General features: G+C 32.9%; 1 protein-coding gene across 6 annotated transcripts in view; it reads right to left on the bottom strand.

The window, feature by feature from the left end:
* TAF2 (TATA-box binding protein associated factor 2) overlaps positions 1 to 17,001 on the bottom strand; it is an 83,674-nt gene that overhangs the window by 43,607 nt on the left and 23,066 nt on the right. For all 6 annotated transcript variants that reach the window (XM_054512479.2, XM_064587957.1, XM_054512480.2 and 3 more), the window contains 11 exons: positions 15,323 to 15,507; positions 13,939 to 14,052; positions 12,711 to 12,810; positions 11,009 to 11,094; positions 8,447 to 8,582; positions 7,054 to 7,208; positions 6,271 to 6,385; positions 5,808 to 5,917; positions 3,842 to 3,907; positions 2,408 to 2,660; positions 851 to 991 (listed from right to left, as the gene is read on the bottom strand). In XM_054512479.2, coding sequence (XP_054368454.1) covers positions 851 to 991; positions 2,408 to 2,660; positions 3,842 to 3,907; positions 5,808 to 5,917; positions 6,271 to 6,385; positions 7,054 to 7,208; positions 8,447 to 8,582; positions 11,009 to 11,094; positions 12,711 to 12,810; positions 13,939 to 14,052; positions 15,323 to 15,507 — 1,461 coding nt within the window. The remainder of the gene's footprint in view (positions 1 to 850; positions 992 to 2,407; positions 2,661 to 3,841; positions 3,908 to 5,807; positions 5,918 to 6,270; positions 6,386 to 7,053; positions 7,209 to 8,446; positions 8,583 to 11,008; positions 11,095 to 12,710; positions 12,811 to 13,938; positions 14,053 to 15,322; positions 15,508 to 17,001) is intronic.

The raw sequence follows: 17,001 nt of genomic DNA, 5'->3' as shown, positions 1-17,001 counted from the left end.
TTATTATTATTATTATTATTATTATTATTAAATTACTCAAAACATTTTACAAGTGACTGGCAAATTGCCCAAATGCTGAAAATCCTGCCTTTCCCACATCCCTAACTAAAACAGTGACACCATCACACCACTGTGACTTTCTATATTATCATTTATAAAAAACTTATTATACGATACAGTGTAAAAAACACTTTACATACTTGATCTATTTGATTTTTAAAAAGATAAATTTTACAATTGAGTAAACTGAGGCTTACAAGGTTAAGAGGCTTGTCCTCGTGCAAACTGCAAGTGAGAGCAGAGCTAGGACTGAAACCAGAGATGGGTACTGTACTTGTCTGTCTCAGAAGGGCTGTCCACGTTCTAGAAGGACTGCCATCAGAAGAACTCACTCATATCTCCATCCCCCATGTAACCAACCAAAAAGTTAAATTATCCATTTCTGTTTAGTATAAATGTTGATAGAGAGTTACTTACAGCTCATAAACTCAATGAACAATCAATTAAAATTTGGGGAACATCTTTTTTTTTTTAGAGATCTTACTTATTTACTTGAGAGAGAGAGAGAGAGAACACGCACATGAGCAGGCTGAGCAGAGGGAGAAGCAGACTCCCCGATTCGGGGCTTGATCCTGGGACTCTGGGATCATGATCTGAGCCAAAGGCAGATACCTGACCAACTGAGCCACCAGGCACCCCTGGGGAACATCTTGTAGAACCAAAAATAGAACAAAGACAAACCTTTTATAAAAAAGTAAACACACCTGCTATTTAAATAGTCCCCAAGTTAAACTGAGATACACAGATAATGGCATACAACAATTGTAACAAAGTAGAAAGTAAACTGCACCTTCTGTAGAAAATAGCTTTGAAAGCTCATAAAGTTGTTTGTTTTCACAATGTTTGGACAAGTCTTGCAACAAAACATTCTAGTAAAGAGTGACTTCATGGCTGGTGGTCCTGTCCATGTGCTCACCATTGAATTCGCAATCTGCAAATAATCAGAAGTAATTTCCATCACCACTGAAAACATACTTTTAAATAAATAAATAAAATAGCTTCTTAAAATGTATTAAAACAACTGGATTTGTTTTCAACAATTTCAATTCTCAGAAATTTAATACATTTTAGCCTTTTATTACCATTTCCCAAAAAAAATTAACTCACCTCCTCCCCAAATTCTTATGTACACTTATAATTATTTTCTATAATTTCTAAGTTGGAGCATTCTTTTATGTTTTAAGAAAACATGTTTGCAAAAGGCTTCTTTTCTGAGTAAGTTTGTCTTTGTCCATTTAGGAAAATATAATTCTAACACTTTAAATTATCAAAGAGAATCATCACCATGGATTTTAAATAAGGTTTTAAAATCTACCCTAATTGAAAAATAAGCCAAATACAGCGCTAATGTTTTAAGTCTGCAAGAATGCTTCACAAAAAAACCATATCTTGCTATTGAAACTTTCAGCGTATACAGAAATTATGTCTGAAAAGACTGAATTTATAATTTTAAATAAGTCTATAATTTCATGAACCTGCTAAGAATTTAGCATGCGAGAATCACAAAGATCTTTATAGAAGCAATAAAATTATATCCTTAGCAGATGATCTATCAGAGAATACCATACTATCCCTCACATATCTGAGTAGGATGTAGGAATTCAAGTATTCAATAGTGACCATTAAAGACAAAACGAATCTAAACCATTACAATCTTTGGAGATGTTGGGCAAATGGATTTTAGCAGCGAGGAAGGCAGAGGAGTCACTAAATGGGAATGAACCTATTATCAAGATGTTTTTTAAATACCTGGAACCCAGTATTTCTGGCCAAATTTTTGTCTGCGTTTTTCTGGTTTTCATTTGCTCTACCTTCAGTTTTTTTGCATCTAAAGAAAAATATTTAGTTTTCTTAATAAATTAACTTCTCTTGCATGTGAAGTTATAGAACCTATCATTTTAAGTTATATATCACTAATACTGATTACTAAACCCAAACCAACATGAAATAATCACAACAGGATAGTTAAGATGAACTGATTTCCTATACTATAAGGTAAAACGTCACTCAAACTAAGGAATTTCTTGCCAAATACAGTTTATGCTTTAACAGTATGGTTTGGCAATTCAATAAAATGGAGAACAATCCTCTTTGAATTTAAAATCTGACTTTCAGTTTGAAAATTACAAACTTTTAATGCATTATCTATTTTCAGATCAAAACATTTTTCTTTCAAATCAGTCTTATTAAACACATTTGGAAAAAAGCTTTCAAGGGACCAGCTACCAAGTAAAATTAAAGACTATGGCAAATGTTAATTCATTTTCAGAGTTTTTTGGGTTTTGTTTTTGTCTTTGTTTTTAAATATGCGGTAGTCATGTTTTCTTTCTACTATGCATCATCTCACCTTTGCGAGGCAGAAGCAAGCGGACATTCTTACTCGGTAGAAACACTGCTCTTGTTCTAGTATGTCAGTGAGTGCAAGGCGAGATGCTGGTGTAGGGAACTTCTCCAAGGCCAGAATGGATTCCTGCTGTGCAACAACATCTCTCTCATAGCGGAGCTGATACTGCCACATGAAATCAGCTTGCTCAAACTCCACTTTCCTCAGCACTGACATATCTGGGTCTATCCTTATCCACAGCAAAGGGGAATCCGCACTGAAAGAAAACACAATTTTCTTTTTAATTTGTTTCAATTTTATATGTTTATAAAATAAAAACAAAGCATTTATTAAATAGATTCTCTTCTCTATGTAATATTCAAGACTGCCTGAACTTTTACTGTATTCATTTTTTTAATCACACTGACAACATTCTCATTATGTTTAATGTATTTCAACTTTCTCACAATAGCTAATCTTTATTAATCTTGCTTAAAAGATCCTCAAGGATAAGAAGACAGTTGTCACAAAGAAATTCCATCTGAAAATTTTACTTGGGGGATTTTGATTTGTGATTATGTGACGTGGAAAAAAAGAATGAGATCAAATTTCTTCATTTCATGGCCTATAGCCTGACTATGGCTATAAATGCCATCATTTCTTGGAATCAATTTGTGACTAAGAAATGAATTTATTTTAAAATTAATTTGTTTAACTGATTTTTAATAGTGTTTTTTTAAATGTTAGATTCATGATCATCTTTCTCAAACAGGAAGTTCTGAAATCATAGTTCAGAGGCATATCATGAATTTATCCTCCCATACTTGTCAAAATAACTCGCAGAGTTTAAAATATCTAGCCTATGTCAACACCATCAACAAAAGAATATTACCTGAAATACTACTTTAATTCGCCAAATACTAGTGGGTGCTTACTACAGGTAAGGCACTTGATATGGAAAAAGTACATAAGGGTATATAAAGAGCAGTAATATTTGGCAACCAAGCTAGTAATTACACGTTTTATAAAAAAATACACAGGCACAATATGGATGAGCAAAATGAAGTCTGAGCTATAGTATTTTTTAAAGATGAAACACTGCCAATCAGTAAATATTACCACATAAAATTTAGAACAGTGATATTTAAATTATATTTTGAAAGCACAGGGAGCCTCAAAGTGCCCTGAAGACAACTCCCCAAAGACAAAAAGAATCTGTATTTTCTGAGAGCTCCCTAGATATCAGACTATCAGGACCCACTAGAAAGTACTAGATCAGAAACTGCATTTTAAGAAGATCCGCAAGTGACACACTATAGTTTGAGAAACATTGTATTTCTATGGACTTTCAAAATTTTAAAAGCAGCAATTTCAACACATTTACATACTTTTAGATGTGCATAACAAGACACATGAGAATGCATATATTATATCCTTAAACTCAAGTAACTAACTTACTCCATCGCAGAAAGATCCATGTCAACTTCCTCTCCATTCATCAGTGGAATTTTTTTCTTTTTATTCCTACATTTAGGGAAAAGTTAAGTTTACAAACTATGACATTTCCAATTCTGAAAGGAAATAAAGAACAGTTGAAGTTCAAAATAAAAATTTCAGGCAACGTTGTAAGACAGCTTGAGGAAGAAGGGATAGTGAATGTACTGGAATTTAAACACACAAAAAAATCTATTTTGAAGCTGAAGGGAATGAAGTCAATGATACTGAAATGTCTTCCTGATCAAAGTTTAACAAAAAGCAAAACTATGTAACTAAATGCCAGGTTAAAACATAGATGTACTTCCAAGAACTGGTAAGCTGTAATTTTGTACAAAAAAGATTGATCTATCAACAAAGAAATCCTTTATAAAAAAACTGAAAAAATAACCAGCCCTGAAATGAGACATGAATTATTTTGAGCATGTGCTCTATGTGCAAGAAGCTGTCCCATATGAAATGAGGTATGTGATTAACTATAATACATCTTAACAGTATTAATTAACATATACAACTAGTTAATATGAAAAAGATTTAGGATAAGCCCCCCAAAAAGCAACTGCTTCCATGCAAATTACTTTTTTTATTATGTTATGTTAATCACCATACATTACATCATTAGTTTTTGATGTAGTGTTCCATGATCCATTGTTTGCATATATCATAAAAATCTACTGGATATACACTAAAAACTTGGGTGACTACAAATTAAAATAGGAACAAAGAACAGTCTTCCTGTGTTCCTCACGCCAAAGAATACCTGAAGGACATACTGTTACTACAGAGAAAAAACCCTGAGGATATGTTATGAAAAGAGTGGCAATCAGATGTTCCCAATTTCAAAGGTAGAACAAAAGGAAAGGGAAATTTCAGCCTGAACTAAGAAAGAATTTTTGCAAAGGAAAAATGGTTTCAAGGAAATTTCAGAATCAATTTCTGAAGGCCATCAAAATCAACTGACATCCCCATCTGTCTGACATGACCTCAATGTAGTCATGAGTATAAACCTTCTGTTCCTGAAGTTTTGCTATTACTATACAATCCTCTAGCGAAGCACAAAAATATTCCCATCTTTCGCTCTTCAGAATACATGCTAATGGCTGAGTTAAACAATAGTGGTAAAGAAAAAATATACTACATAGAAGATGAACGGTTGAACATTTTTTAAGGAAAATGACAATGTGCCGTTTTGAAAGACAAGGATGTTTTTTAAGGGGCACCTGGCTGGCTCAGTTGGAAGAGCATGCAACTCTTAATCTTGGGGTCATGAGTTCAAGTTCCATGTTGGGTGTAGGATTACTTTAAATAAATAAATAAAGGGGCACCTGGCTGGCTCAGTTGGAGGAGCATGTGACTCTTGATCTCAGGGTCGTGAGTTCGAGCTCCATGTTGGGTACAGAGATTACTTAAATAAATAAAATTAAAACAAAAAAAAGAATGTTTTGTAAAGGCATGGTGATACAGAGAAGAGGAGAAAGACATAGTAAAGAAAATGCAGGGGCTTTTTATGACATGTATTCAGCTCCTTCCTTTATATTCAATGATCATCTCCCCAGTATTTACTATAGATATTAATCCAATGACATTAATAACAACAAACCTAAGCAATTTGCCTTGAATTTCTCCTGGCTCCAAAAAAAATCAAACTTCTATTCCACCTACCCCTGACCCTACAAAATAAAGATTATTAAACCTAAATCTAAATTTTTAAATTAATTAATTCAAAGAATAAAATGTTGTCAAGAACAAAAAGCAAATAAAGAATAGTTGGTAATATCAACTTGAAGTAGAAGGATGAAAAAAGATACCAGATAACATGTTCTCTACTTGAAACTTAGGTATATATTAGGATTTCTATTTTGGCATTTTAATCTGTGAGACTTACAGTTTAATTATCAATTTCAGTTTAAAGTTATGATTCAATGCCTACCTTCTGCTTTTAGAATGACAGGGAATATCATGCTTAAGGCTGTTTTCTTCAATTTGCAACGTATGATTGAAGGATCCATCTAACTCCTGCACTGTCACTTTAAGTGGTCCCTTTAAAAAGAAACAGTGTTCAAAGATAATGCTAGAAAAATACCATATATGTATTCTTATGTGTACAGGTATATATTTCAAGATATAAAATAGTACTATAGAAGATGTGTGTCTAGGGACAGAGAAAGATAGCTAGTGCCAAAGGAGGGGAGAACTGGGATATCTGTGTCCCCTGAAATCTCCATCATAACCTCTCCATTGACCCGTCATTGACACTTGGTGTTTTCTCAATTTCAACCTTTGCAAACAAATTCTCATTATGAAACTTCTAACCAGCTCTCCACCCATAAGCCCTTCCTATATTGAAACTGGGAAGAAAGCAGTACAAAAGGCCATTTTGGAAAAAATCTTACCACATATTTCTGAGTTCCCGGCGATGTATAATCTTGCTTTATTTCTAATTCCAAAACATTTCGTTTTCTGTTAAATGCAAAACTTCCATAAAATTTTACCACTCCACTCTGGTCTCTGAAGAATTGTAAAGGCATTTCTGCATATTGACATGAATATGTACTAAACAAAATAAAGGACTCATTATAGTAGGTGATAACTTTCAGATGCATTCTCACCAGTTCAAGGCCTGAGAGCACACTTCAGGGTAAACCAGGTGGCAAAGTATTCAAAATTTTTGTGAAAAGTGTTTCCCCATATTTAAACAAAATTTCTGAAACGTTTTGAAAGAAGCAAAACCACTCTACTGGGTTATTAATATAATAGTGCTCTGATATGAAAAAAATGTAAAAATTGAAAAGTTCCCAGATACCAGTTAAGTTGTGCCAACCCCTAACCACATCTAAAAGCCACCAGACCACTGCATCTTACAAGTAATCCTGCAGGCCTGTCTGGTGGATTATTTACCTCCCCCACCATTAAGCCTATTGCTATATTCACACACTAACAAGTAATTCAAAATATGCCAAATTTTACAAGCATTAACATATATGTGTGTGTATCTCAATGATTAATAGGCACCTTAGCAGAAATGATTTACAGTTCCTAGTTCTTTCTACTACTATTTAGCAACTTAAATAGTTCTTCTCCTTTGGTGTTCCAAATCTTTTTTTTTTCCTCCTTTCCCTGACACACATAACCTTATTCCCTTCCCCTCCTTGTTGAGCTGCTACTGAAAAGGATACACCCACTGCTTTATTAAAGGCTGGATGTCTTTGCCAGAGACATTTGAGATGGATTTCAAAAACCCAGATGTGGAAACCAACATCTGACTCCACATATGTGACTGGAACTTCTGTGATGAAGCAGTACTAGCCAAACTTAACAGTTTATTGAAAACCTGTAAGGATGAAAGTATCATTCAAGTAAGTTTGTATGACATAATATACATTGTTTTCAATTCTGTACTATACCCACTTTGCATTATGACTTTACTATATAGTCAATTACAAAGATAATAATTTCACATCTTACTATATAGGTGGATCTAGTTAAAGACTATTAGAAATAAAAGCATGCAAAGATTTAAACAGCCAGACTATAAAACTATTCTTCCTCAAAACATAATTCAATTTCAATAATGTCCTGGCCAAACAATGAACATTGTTTTTAAGGATTATAATAACAATAATATATAATACCTATAATTTATTGAATCATGAGCTTTACAAAGAAACTAAACATTTAGCAAGTTGAGAACACTCATTAAGACTTATACAACTCAGGGTGCCTGGGCGGCTCAGTTGTTAAGCATCTCCCTTCGGCTCAGGTCATGATCCTAGGGTCCTGGGATCAAGCCCCGCATCAGGCTCCCTGGCTCAGCGGAAAGCCTGCTTTCCCTCTCCCACTACCCCTGCTTGTGTTCCCTCTCTCACTGTCTGTCTCTGTCAAATAAATAAATAAAATTAAAAAAAAAAAAAAAGACTTATACAACTCTACAAAGTTTCTTTATGGACCACCTCTCATTTAATATCTCTCCACTCTAAAGGTAAGGTGAAGGACAGAAAGATTAAAGAAACTTAACTTTAAGGCAAATATAAAATGCTTTAAAAAATTACTAAAAAGTTATTTTTCACTCACCTGTAAGAATATTATCAATGGAAAAAAAATAGCTGAACATTTATAATACATCTTATTTCTACTGCCTCAACCACTCTATCTCAACTATTTACAACAAAACTTGCTTAAAATATATAGTAGAATTTAATAGTAGCAAAAATAAACATCTTTTAGTTTTTTTTTCTATTGAAAACACTCTAGGTGGCAGTTCATCCTTAATATTTTAAATAATGCTGAACACAAAATCCTATGTACAAATAGGTTCTACTTTCATCCCCACATTCTAATTTTATATCCATGACAATTCAGCATTAAATGGATAAAGTATTGATACTTATTCTACATCTGAGGAAACAAACAAAAAGCACAGGTTACTTAGTGAGCAAACAGCTAATTAGTAACAGAATTCCTCCTATAACTCCAGAGGCCCTGACTCCTATTCTACAGAATAGCATTCAGATTATACATATGGAACGTATCTTTCTCTACAACTGTTAAGTCCTTAACTTTAATACTTACTTGTAGCATGAATTCCATACTGATCCTATTTTCAATCAATCTCATCACGAGGTGAGCTTTACACTGAAACATAGTGTAATATTCCCAAGAAAGCGTATGTGGATGCTTTATTGAAAAGTGTAGATGAGATGCTGGACTAAAAACATAAACAGCTATACTTAGTAAAACAAATTTGTATTAAATAAACAGTAAGTTTCATGGCCACATCATAATATAAGTCAGTAATTTCTCAGCATGAGAGCAACACAAGTAGGAAACTTCTTAAAATAAATTTAACTGGAAGAAAATTATGAAGTTTCATGAAAAAACATAAAGGAAAATTTTAATAAAAACACATGCCAAGCTCCCAGATAGGAAGAGTCTCAATATTTTAGTGCTCTCCAAATTCATCATTATAATTAATGTAATTCTAACCAATATCCCAAGGTTAAACCATACACACACAAAAAACATTCCAGGTGCATTACATATCAAAAACAATTATAAAAGTACTAGAAGAAAAGACGGAAAAAAATTTCTTGTCCTAATTCTAGGGCAGGAAAAATCTTCCTATAAATAAATAAATAAATCCATCCAGGGCACAAAGACCAGACTATGTAAAAATTTTACATTCTGAAATGATGAAAGAGATCATCAGTAAATTAAAAGAAAGGTACAGTCTAATAAAAAAAATTTATGACATATATGAATGTTAAAGGTGTTTAAAATTTTTCACTATTTTAAATAATGCTGTAGTGAATGTCTTTTTACACATGTGCAAGTATTTCTGTATGGCAAATCTCTAGAAGTACAATTTCTATATGACAACATAGCTAGAAATACAACTAATGAATCAAAATCATCTATTTTAAACGTCTGATTGGTACCAACAAATTACCCTTCAAAATCACTGTACCAAATTACACTCTCACAATCTATGTGTAAGGGTAATCATTATACTTCTTTAAAAACATGGCATCGAAATTTAAAATATTTGTTGATAGTTACACAGTAATATGTATATGATTGAACTACATTTGGTAATGCTATACATAAATAAAGGCATGGGGGAAAAAAAAAAGGTCATGGCTATCTCCAAGAGGAACTGGTGGGAGGGAGGTATATTGCTTCCAGACCTTTTTTTTTCCTTTGCCTTTAAAAATTAAACATACAAGACTAAATAAATGGGCAGAACCAAAGTAAAAGCATTTAGTGTAAGTAATATTTACATACCATGGTAATGCTCTAATTATATGCTGGGAAACTGCCATACAGCAGGCAGTGAGGAGAAGAAAGTGAAAGAACTAATATTTGAGAACTTGATCTCAAGTAATCCTCACAACCAACCTGGTTAAGGACTATCACTGTCATTTTACAAATTAAAACACATACACAGAAAGGTTATGTGATTTTCTCAGATCACAAAAATAACGACAAAAATCCATGTTTGTCTAACCCCAAATTTCTATGCTTTCCCATGAACTTACTCTTGTCTTGGTAACCATGCTACAACAAAGAAAAGGCTACTGGTTATACAACTTCAAATTTCTTAACCTCTGTGGTGCTTTTAGACACTTGGGCAGCCTGGTTAATCCTATGGGTCCCCTTTTGAGAAACTGCTAACATATACACAAAATAAAATACATAGAATTACAAAGAAAGCCAATTATAACGAAATGCGGTTATAAAAATATTAAAAATTATGATATGCCAATATATATGCTAGCTTATTAATGCATTAAATAACAAGATCTGGCAGTGGTCTATTATAGTAATATTGAGGTGGTGATAAGTGCAGAGTATTTCAAAATATCTGCTAATAATTATAACATGACAGGAAAAGATCTATGATTTCTACTGTTGACAAAGTCATAGCATTGTCTTTTGCCTACATTCATAATTAAGGAAAATATATCAGCTAATGATTAGTGAAAATACAGAAAAACTTTCCCATCCATTTCAATCCATATTCCTTTAGGGAATCCATGGACACTAGAACAAACAAGACTGCCTGCTGGTACTATTATTTTGCTATAAGTGGCTGTCTTCTTTACAGGGACTTGCTACACAACAGAAGAAGAGAAAGGGAAAGAAAGAATAGAAGGAAGGTAGAGAGGGAGGGAAGAAAAAAGGAAAGAAGGGAAAAAGCAAAGAATAAATGTCTAGGTAGGTGACCATTCAGATAAATAGGTATAGGTAGGATGTCCTGAAGTTGAAATTATCTACTTAGACTTAAAAAAATAACTGGTGGTCCATAAGCAAAATATTTGTTTCCATTATTTTTAAACTTTTCTAACAACAGTACAATATACTAGCATCTGGAAATTAACATGGAAAAGAGTAAAGCCTTGTATTTTTTGAGAGTCTTTCTTTAACGTTTAAGTCCATTTGTAGCCATCACATGCAGTAAAAACAGTAAAGTAAGGAAAGGAGTAATGAGAGTATTACCAGTATTTGTGGCTTTAATATTATTACATACTATTATTTTGGCCTGTGTGGGTCTCAGTACACGTCCCAAGTAATCCTCAAAGACTGAACCCATAATACAAGGTTTGTAAGACCACCTCTGAACAACAAACATACTTATCCTTCTCTTTTCCTCCACCAAATATGGGATGTAGTAAAACTCCACCAGTTTTTAGTTCATACGCCACTATTTTGTCTAGCTCCTAAAAAAGATAAAAATAGGAGTCAGTGAAAATTTCTTTATGTATCAAATTTTAGAACTGAACTGTGATTTCTCATTTCCTGAATCAAAATGTAAATTTCTTAAAATAAATTAGATGTATTTACAAAGTAGTTTATGTTCTTATAAACAAAACAGACTACACAGCTGGCTCAATAATACAGCCAAAAAGCCTTCTCTCCTTTGTGACTTCAGGGCTGGCCAGCAGCCTGCCAATTTTTCCTAACAGCTCTTCCCAACCTTCTCTGACCTGTGTTCCAAGTTCATTTGTTCCTTCTCTGCAGTTTGTTTCTGGTGGAGGATTTAGACAAGTAAAAAGAAATGGAGATAAAATTATGTCAGGAATCTACCCTTTTAAAACTTCTTCAGTCTTCTCTAATATGACATAGATCAAAGTGAAAAAAAAAGTTTAAGGGAAAAAAGGACAACAGAACTGTTTAAATAATATATAAGCAGTATACAGAAGTGGTAAAAATCATAGTGAAGTGGTTAAAAACCAGGTTTGAATTCTGGCTCTACTACTTACTAGCTGTGTAACTTTGGTCAAATAATTTAACCTCTCTGTGCCTCAGTGTCCTCATTTGTAAAATGGGGTGTAGTAACAGGGTAGTTAGGAAGATCAATACAGTTAATATTTGTAAAATGTTTACAGTAGTTCCTGAAACACTGTAAGTGCTATATGCTATCTTTTCCCTTCATTAATAGTTTTTGAAATGAAGAATGGACTCTTCCAGTTTAGATGTATAAATTCTTTTATGGTTCTAGATGTTTGAAATCCTTCACAATTATTTTTTTGGCTTACTTGAGTTTACGTTTGGATGACGAAGATACATAAAATGAGAAAAGGGGAAGATGGAGGGGTCCATTTCATAAAGATATTAAAGGTCGAAATTTTTCCATTTGAGAAGGAAGGAGTTAAGCACAAGATGAGTAAAATGTATACGTACATGAACAGAAAGGGCTAGGCAAAATACAGTTGATTTTTTTTCTTTTTGGCCAAATCTTTAAATAATAGGAAAAAGACGTGACAATGACAGAGAACATAAATGCACTGAAGGACTAGCCAGCATATAATAAGCACTTATTATGTACAAGGCACCATGCACATCACATGTATGATGTCTTATAATCCCCATCTACTCTCCTTAAAAAGATGAGACTTAGAAAGATTAACCAAAGTCACAAAGCTTGTAAATGTATGAGGCAGAATGAAAAGCAATCTGACTCCAGAAGCTGGGTTCTAAGTCTAAACAAATTTAGGAAACATAGAGTTATATTATGAATGACTACTACAAGGAGCTTGGATATATCTAACGACTAATTTGATGTTGAAGGAGCTTAAATACTCTCTTGCTTATTAGCAAAAAAGTCTTTGGAAGTCAACACTGACAATGGAACTAGATAAAACAGACCATTAGTCTTTCTCAGTAAAGAGATTTTCATTTTGCTGGGATTTTCATTTTGCTGGGAAAAATTAGACACTTTCAAATGACAGTATTTTACAATTATGAAAAGTAAAGGACAAGTGACTTGTGAATCAGGAGAACACTAACATGTCCTGTTGACTTCTAAATGGGTAATGGATCTGGCTGTTTTTACCTCTTTAATCCAATGGCGGTATTCATTAACACCAAAAGTTTTTTTCATCCAAAGTCCATAAATATAGCCAGAAATTCCCTTCAGTACCCATTCATCAGACCTATGCAAAAAGTCAAAATATATTCTTTTAATCATAAAAAATTTAATCATAAAAATTTTTAGATAAGGCCAAAGAGGATAACAGAACACATTATAGTGTGTGCTTTTATGCATTCTTAAAATAAATGAAAAACAATTTAAAAAATGTATTAACAAAATATTTGGTTTAACCACTTCCAATGAGTTCTACTTACCATTACACCTTCCTCACATCTGCTTTCCAGTCTTATTTCAAGTAATGTCCCTATCTTTGCGCTGCTTCCTTCCCAGCCAACTCTGTCCATACTGTCTGTATCCAAGGAAATATGTGCCCAAAGCCAGGACTGTACTGCTCAATTTTTAAAGTTCACATTTGCCAATCCCATGAATAATTATCAATGGGATTCCAAGATCTAACGTTTAATTACTTATTTTTGGTTTAAGAGGAAAGGGAATTAATACCATTCATTCATCTATTCATTCATATACTTATCCATTCATTCATTCACTTATTCAAACATGTTGCGTACCATTTTCCAGGCACTGTTCTTCACTGAAACTATGTTATTCTGGAAAAATTACAAATCAAGAGGACTTACCCTCTGCCAACAAAAAAGAAAAAGAAACCAACAGATATTCATGTACTACATATAGCACAGAATGGTCACAAAAATAAATTATAATCTTAAGGGAGTTTCATGTATTTCTTCAAATTCATCTCAAGTTAATCAAAAAAATTAAGTGTTCTTATCTCTTACTTATTTCAAGTATTATTAGTACAAAGTTAAACACTAAGAGGAAAATCCCTACATCATTATCACTATTGTAGAAGACTGTTATTTTGCCTTACACATGATCTTGAACATTACCAGTTACACTGAACATTGACATTAGAATTCTAACTGCAGTTTTCTGCACATTCAATGCCTTATATCTACAGTATTCATTCAGTTTTCTAAGAAATTGTTATCAAAATTCTTTAAAAAAAAAATAGAACTATAGTGAATTGATAGCCACAAATCTGGGATGAAATTTATACTCATTACTTTTCTCTAAATATACAGAGAGAAAAGAAAATACAGGAAAAGAAAACAAAAACAAACTTTCCCAATTCTTTATCTCAGTAGTTGCAAACTATGAAATTACTCACCAAGACATTCTGGATATGAAACAACCAAAAAACTGCTGTGCCAAGGACTGGGCTAAACACCTTCTAGTCAGAGGTGTCTCATCTATAATCATGGCACTATGTAACAGATTTGTGCTGGAATTTAAAAGAAGAGACAATTATAACCAAGAAATAAACAATGATTCAATCAAAATGAAATAATCACACTTTTAAAATAAGGGAATTCCAATTTGACATAAAAGAGAAAAAACAGAACATTCTTCCAAAAGCTTTCACATCTTTTCAAAATTTAGGTGAAATCCATAATCTTAATTAACTTTTGCCTAAAGTAAGGACTGTAGTGTTTCCCATTGATTTCCGTGAAAAATTTAAGTACCTTTTTCTGGAGGAAGGGGAAATTACCATTAGCCTGAAATGGGTATGTTCATCAGAAACTGATCCTCCTATGAAGGGCTCTTCTAATTTCAAAAACCTTTTCCCAATAATAACTATTAATTATTTTTTTAAGATTTTATTTGAGAGAGAGAGAGAGTGTACAAGCAGGGGCAGGGGGAGAGGGAGAGGGAAAAGCAGACTCCCCTGTTAAGCAGGGAGGCCGATGCAGGGCTCAATCCCAAGACCCTGGGATCACAACCCGAGCCAAAGGCAGATGCTTAACCGACTGAGCCACCCAGGTGCCCCCAATTTTTTTTTTTTTTTTTTAAGTAAGCTCTACACACAATGCAGGCTTGAACTCACACCTCAAGATCAAGAGTCACATGTGCTACCAACTGAGCCAGGCAGGCACCCCTATGAATTTTTTGTGCTCCATTGTTTACTTTCAAATACACTGACCCATAAGATCTTTCTAACATACTCTAGAGAATACAGGGGCAATAGTATTATTCCTCTTTTACAGATGAAAAAATTTAGGCCAGAAAGGATAAAATGATTGAACCTAAGGCATAAAATTTATAAATCTGGAACTTTCCAAGGAAAGAAAGAAGGTAAGGCAGGAAGAGAAAGAAAAAAATGAAGTTTTCTCTCTTTTATAATTGGCAAAGAAATTTCTGACATCAGTAAAATTTTAAATGATTTAGGAAAAAAAAAAAACCCATTAGACGTCCATTATATAACTTGTATGATTTTTGTTAAATGCATAAGCAGAAGAGACTAAAAAAAAATCTGTAAAACATCTCTATCAGTTATATCTGGATGAAAGTAATAGAAGTGTTTTGGGTCACTTGGAAATTTTCTTTTTTATGTTTTTCTACATTTTGAATTTTTAAAACATTAGCTTTTCTACAAAACCAACCATATTTAATTTAAAGGAAAAAACTTTGAAACATATCTTAAAATTAATCACAAAATAACCTGTCTTCCCATCATTACCCTCATTTAGACATTTCAAATCTTAAATACCAACCTAAAAATGCTCATGGAAGCATAAGCAGCCACTTCAACATAAGCCTCATCAATGAATACAGTCTTAAAACAGGAATATGGGTATCGACATGTAAGAATTTCTTCATAAAATTCAAAAACTTCATGAAGATAAGATGTAGTATGTTTAAGCAATGGAAGAAGCTGAGGTAAACAAAAATGAGTAACCTGAAAATAAAAAGCAGGGAAGAAAGTCATTAAAAGAAAATGTTATCTTTAGTATTTTAAATTTCCTAAATGTCTCAATTATAAGGAAAACTTCATTCATATAAATCCTTTTAACAAATTCATGGCAATGAGGGAAAATGCTAGTGTGATATTAGTGATTACTTTTACTATGTTTATAAAATATTCATTGTACTTGAAAATTAAATTCATGATGGATTATAAATCTGTGAAATGCTTAGACCCAATGAAAATACAACTTTGGTTCCAAATTAAAATGCCTTTTGCATAAGCATACAAAACAAGAAAGATTTAAATTGCCAAGGCTTATTACAAATCCACCTTTGATTCATAAATGTCTTACCTAGTGAATACTGTACTTGTCATAGTCCTATGCATCCTACTTTGGACATGGCCACTCAAATATAACATATCATCTCATCCCATATTATGATTCTGTACCAAATAAATGGCATCAACAATGACAGAGATCATTCTGTTTAGAAGGACCTAGAGTAAGGTTTCATGCTGGAGATTAAATCTGAGCTAATCTTTTTGAATTGGACAAAAGTTTGATAGGAATGAAGAGGTAAAGAGAACATCTCAAACAAAGTCAAAACAGAAATATGGTATGGTCAGGAGAATCTAAGTAACTATATCAAATATAACAAACAAACAGAAGTAATGGAGAAAAAAGCTCGAAAGGAAAATTAGGGCCAAATTCTAGATGATCCTGAAAGTCATATTAAAGAGTTCTGATTGTTGCAGGATTGTGGAGGCAAGGAAAGTTTTTAACGTATGATAAAAATTATTCTTCTAACAGTGTTAGAACAGGTTAGAGACTAACATACATGAGTGATGGGGATCTATGTATGATTAATAATCAAGGGCCCGAAGTGCATCATAATTAGCACTCCTCTTGATACACAAACAAAACCCAAAATACTATTCATCAGAAAAAGATTCATGTTTAGAAAAATCTACATGACAGAAAATCTGATAATAAAGTAAAAACTATCTACTTGAGACAGAGAGACTAAGTGGGCTCTAAGTATTCAAGTAAAATACTTCTTAACTATCATTTACCTTTCTCCCATCCAATAGCTTGGAGTGGGGAAAAAAAAATCTTCCAAAATACAAAGCAGGTACTAATCAAATGTTGATTTAACAGCTAACCACTTACCAAAGATAATAAAATTCTCTGCCAATCTTATCAGCGAATATACTTTTAAGAGTCATTATCAAGCCAGCAAAAGCAAAACCATTCGTAAGATATCATGAATATTTTCCATAAGTGACTTTATAAATCTTGTGAATTTCAGGAAAGCAAATATAAGAACAGACTGAGGAGCTTACTGGGTATCGACTAAACCTAACTGCCCTCAATTTTTGCTCGCATAACAGAAATACCATTGAGACATACATGGTCACATGTATATCTTAGCTTTAAACTAAGAAATAAAAAATCTAAAATTGAAAATGTTAGGGACCATGAGT

Source organism: Mirounga angustirostris, unplaced genomic scaffold (genome assembly GCF_029215605.1).
Source record: "Mirounga angustirostris isolate CCGP_5_RB_7025 unplaced genomic scaffold, mMirAng1.0.hap1 SCAF_4, whole genome shotgun sequence".
NCBI lineage: Eukaryota > Metazoa > Chordata > Mammalia > Carnivora > Phocidae > Mirounga > Mirounga angustirostris.
Note: the sequence above shows the minus strand (reverse complement) of the source record. Positions and strands in the feature narration are given on the sequence as shown.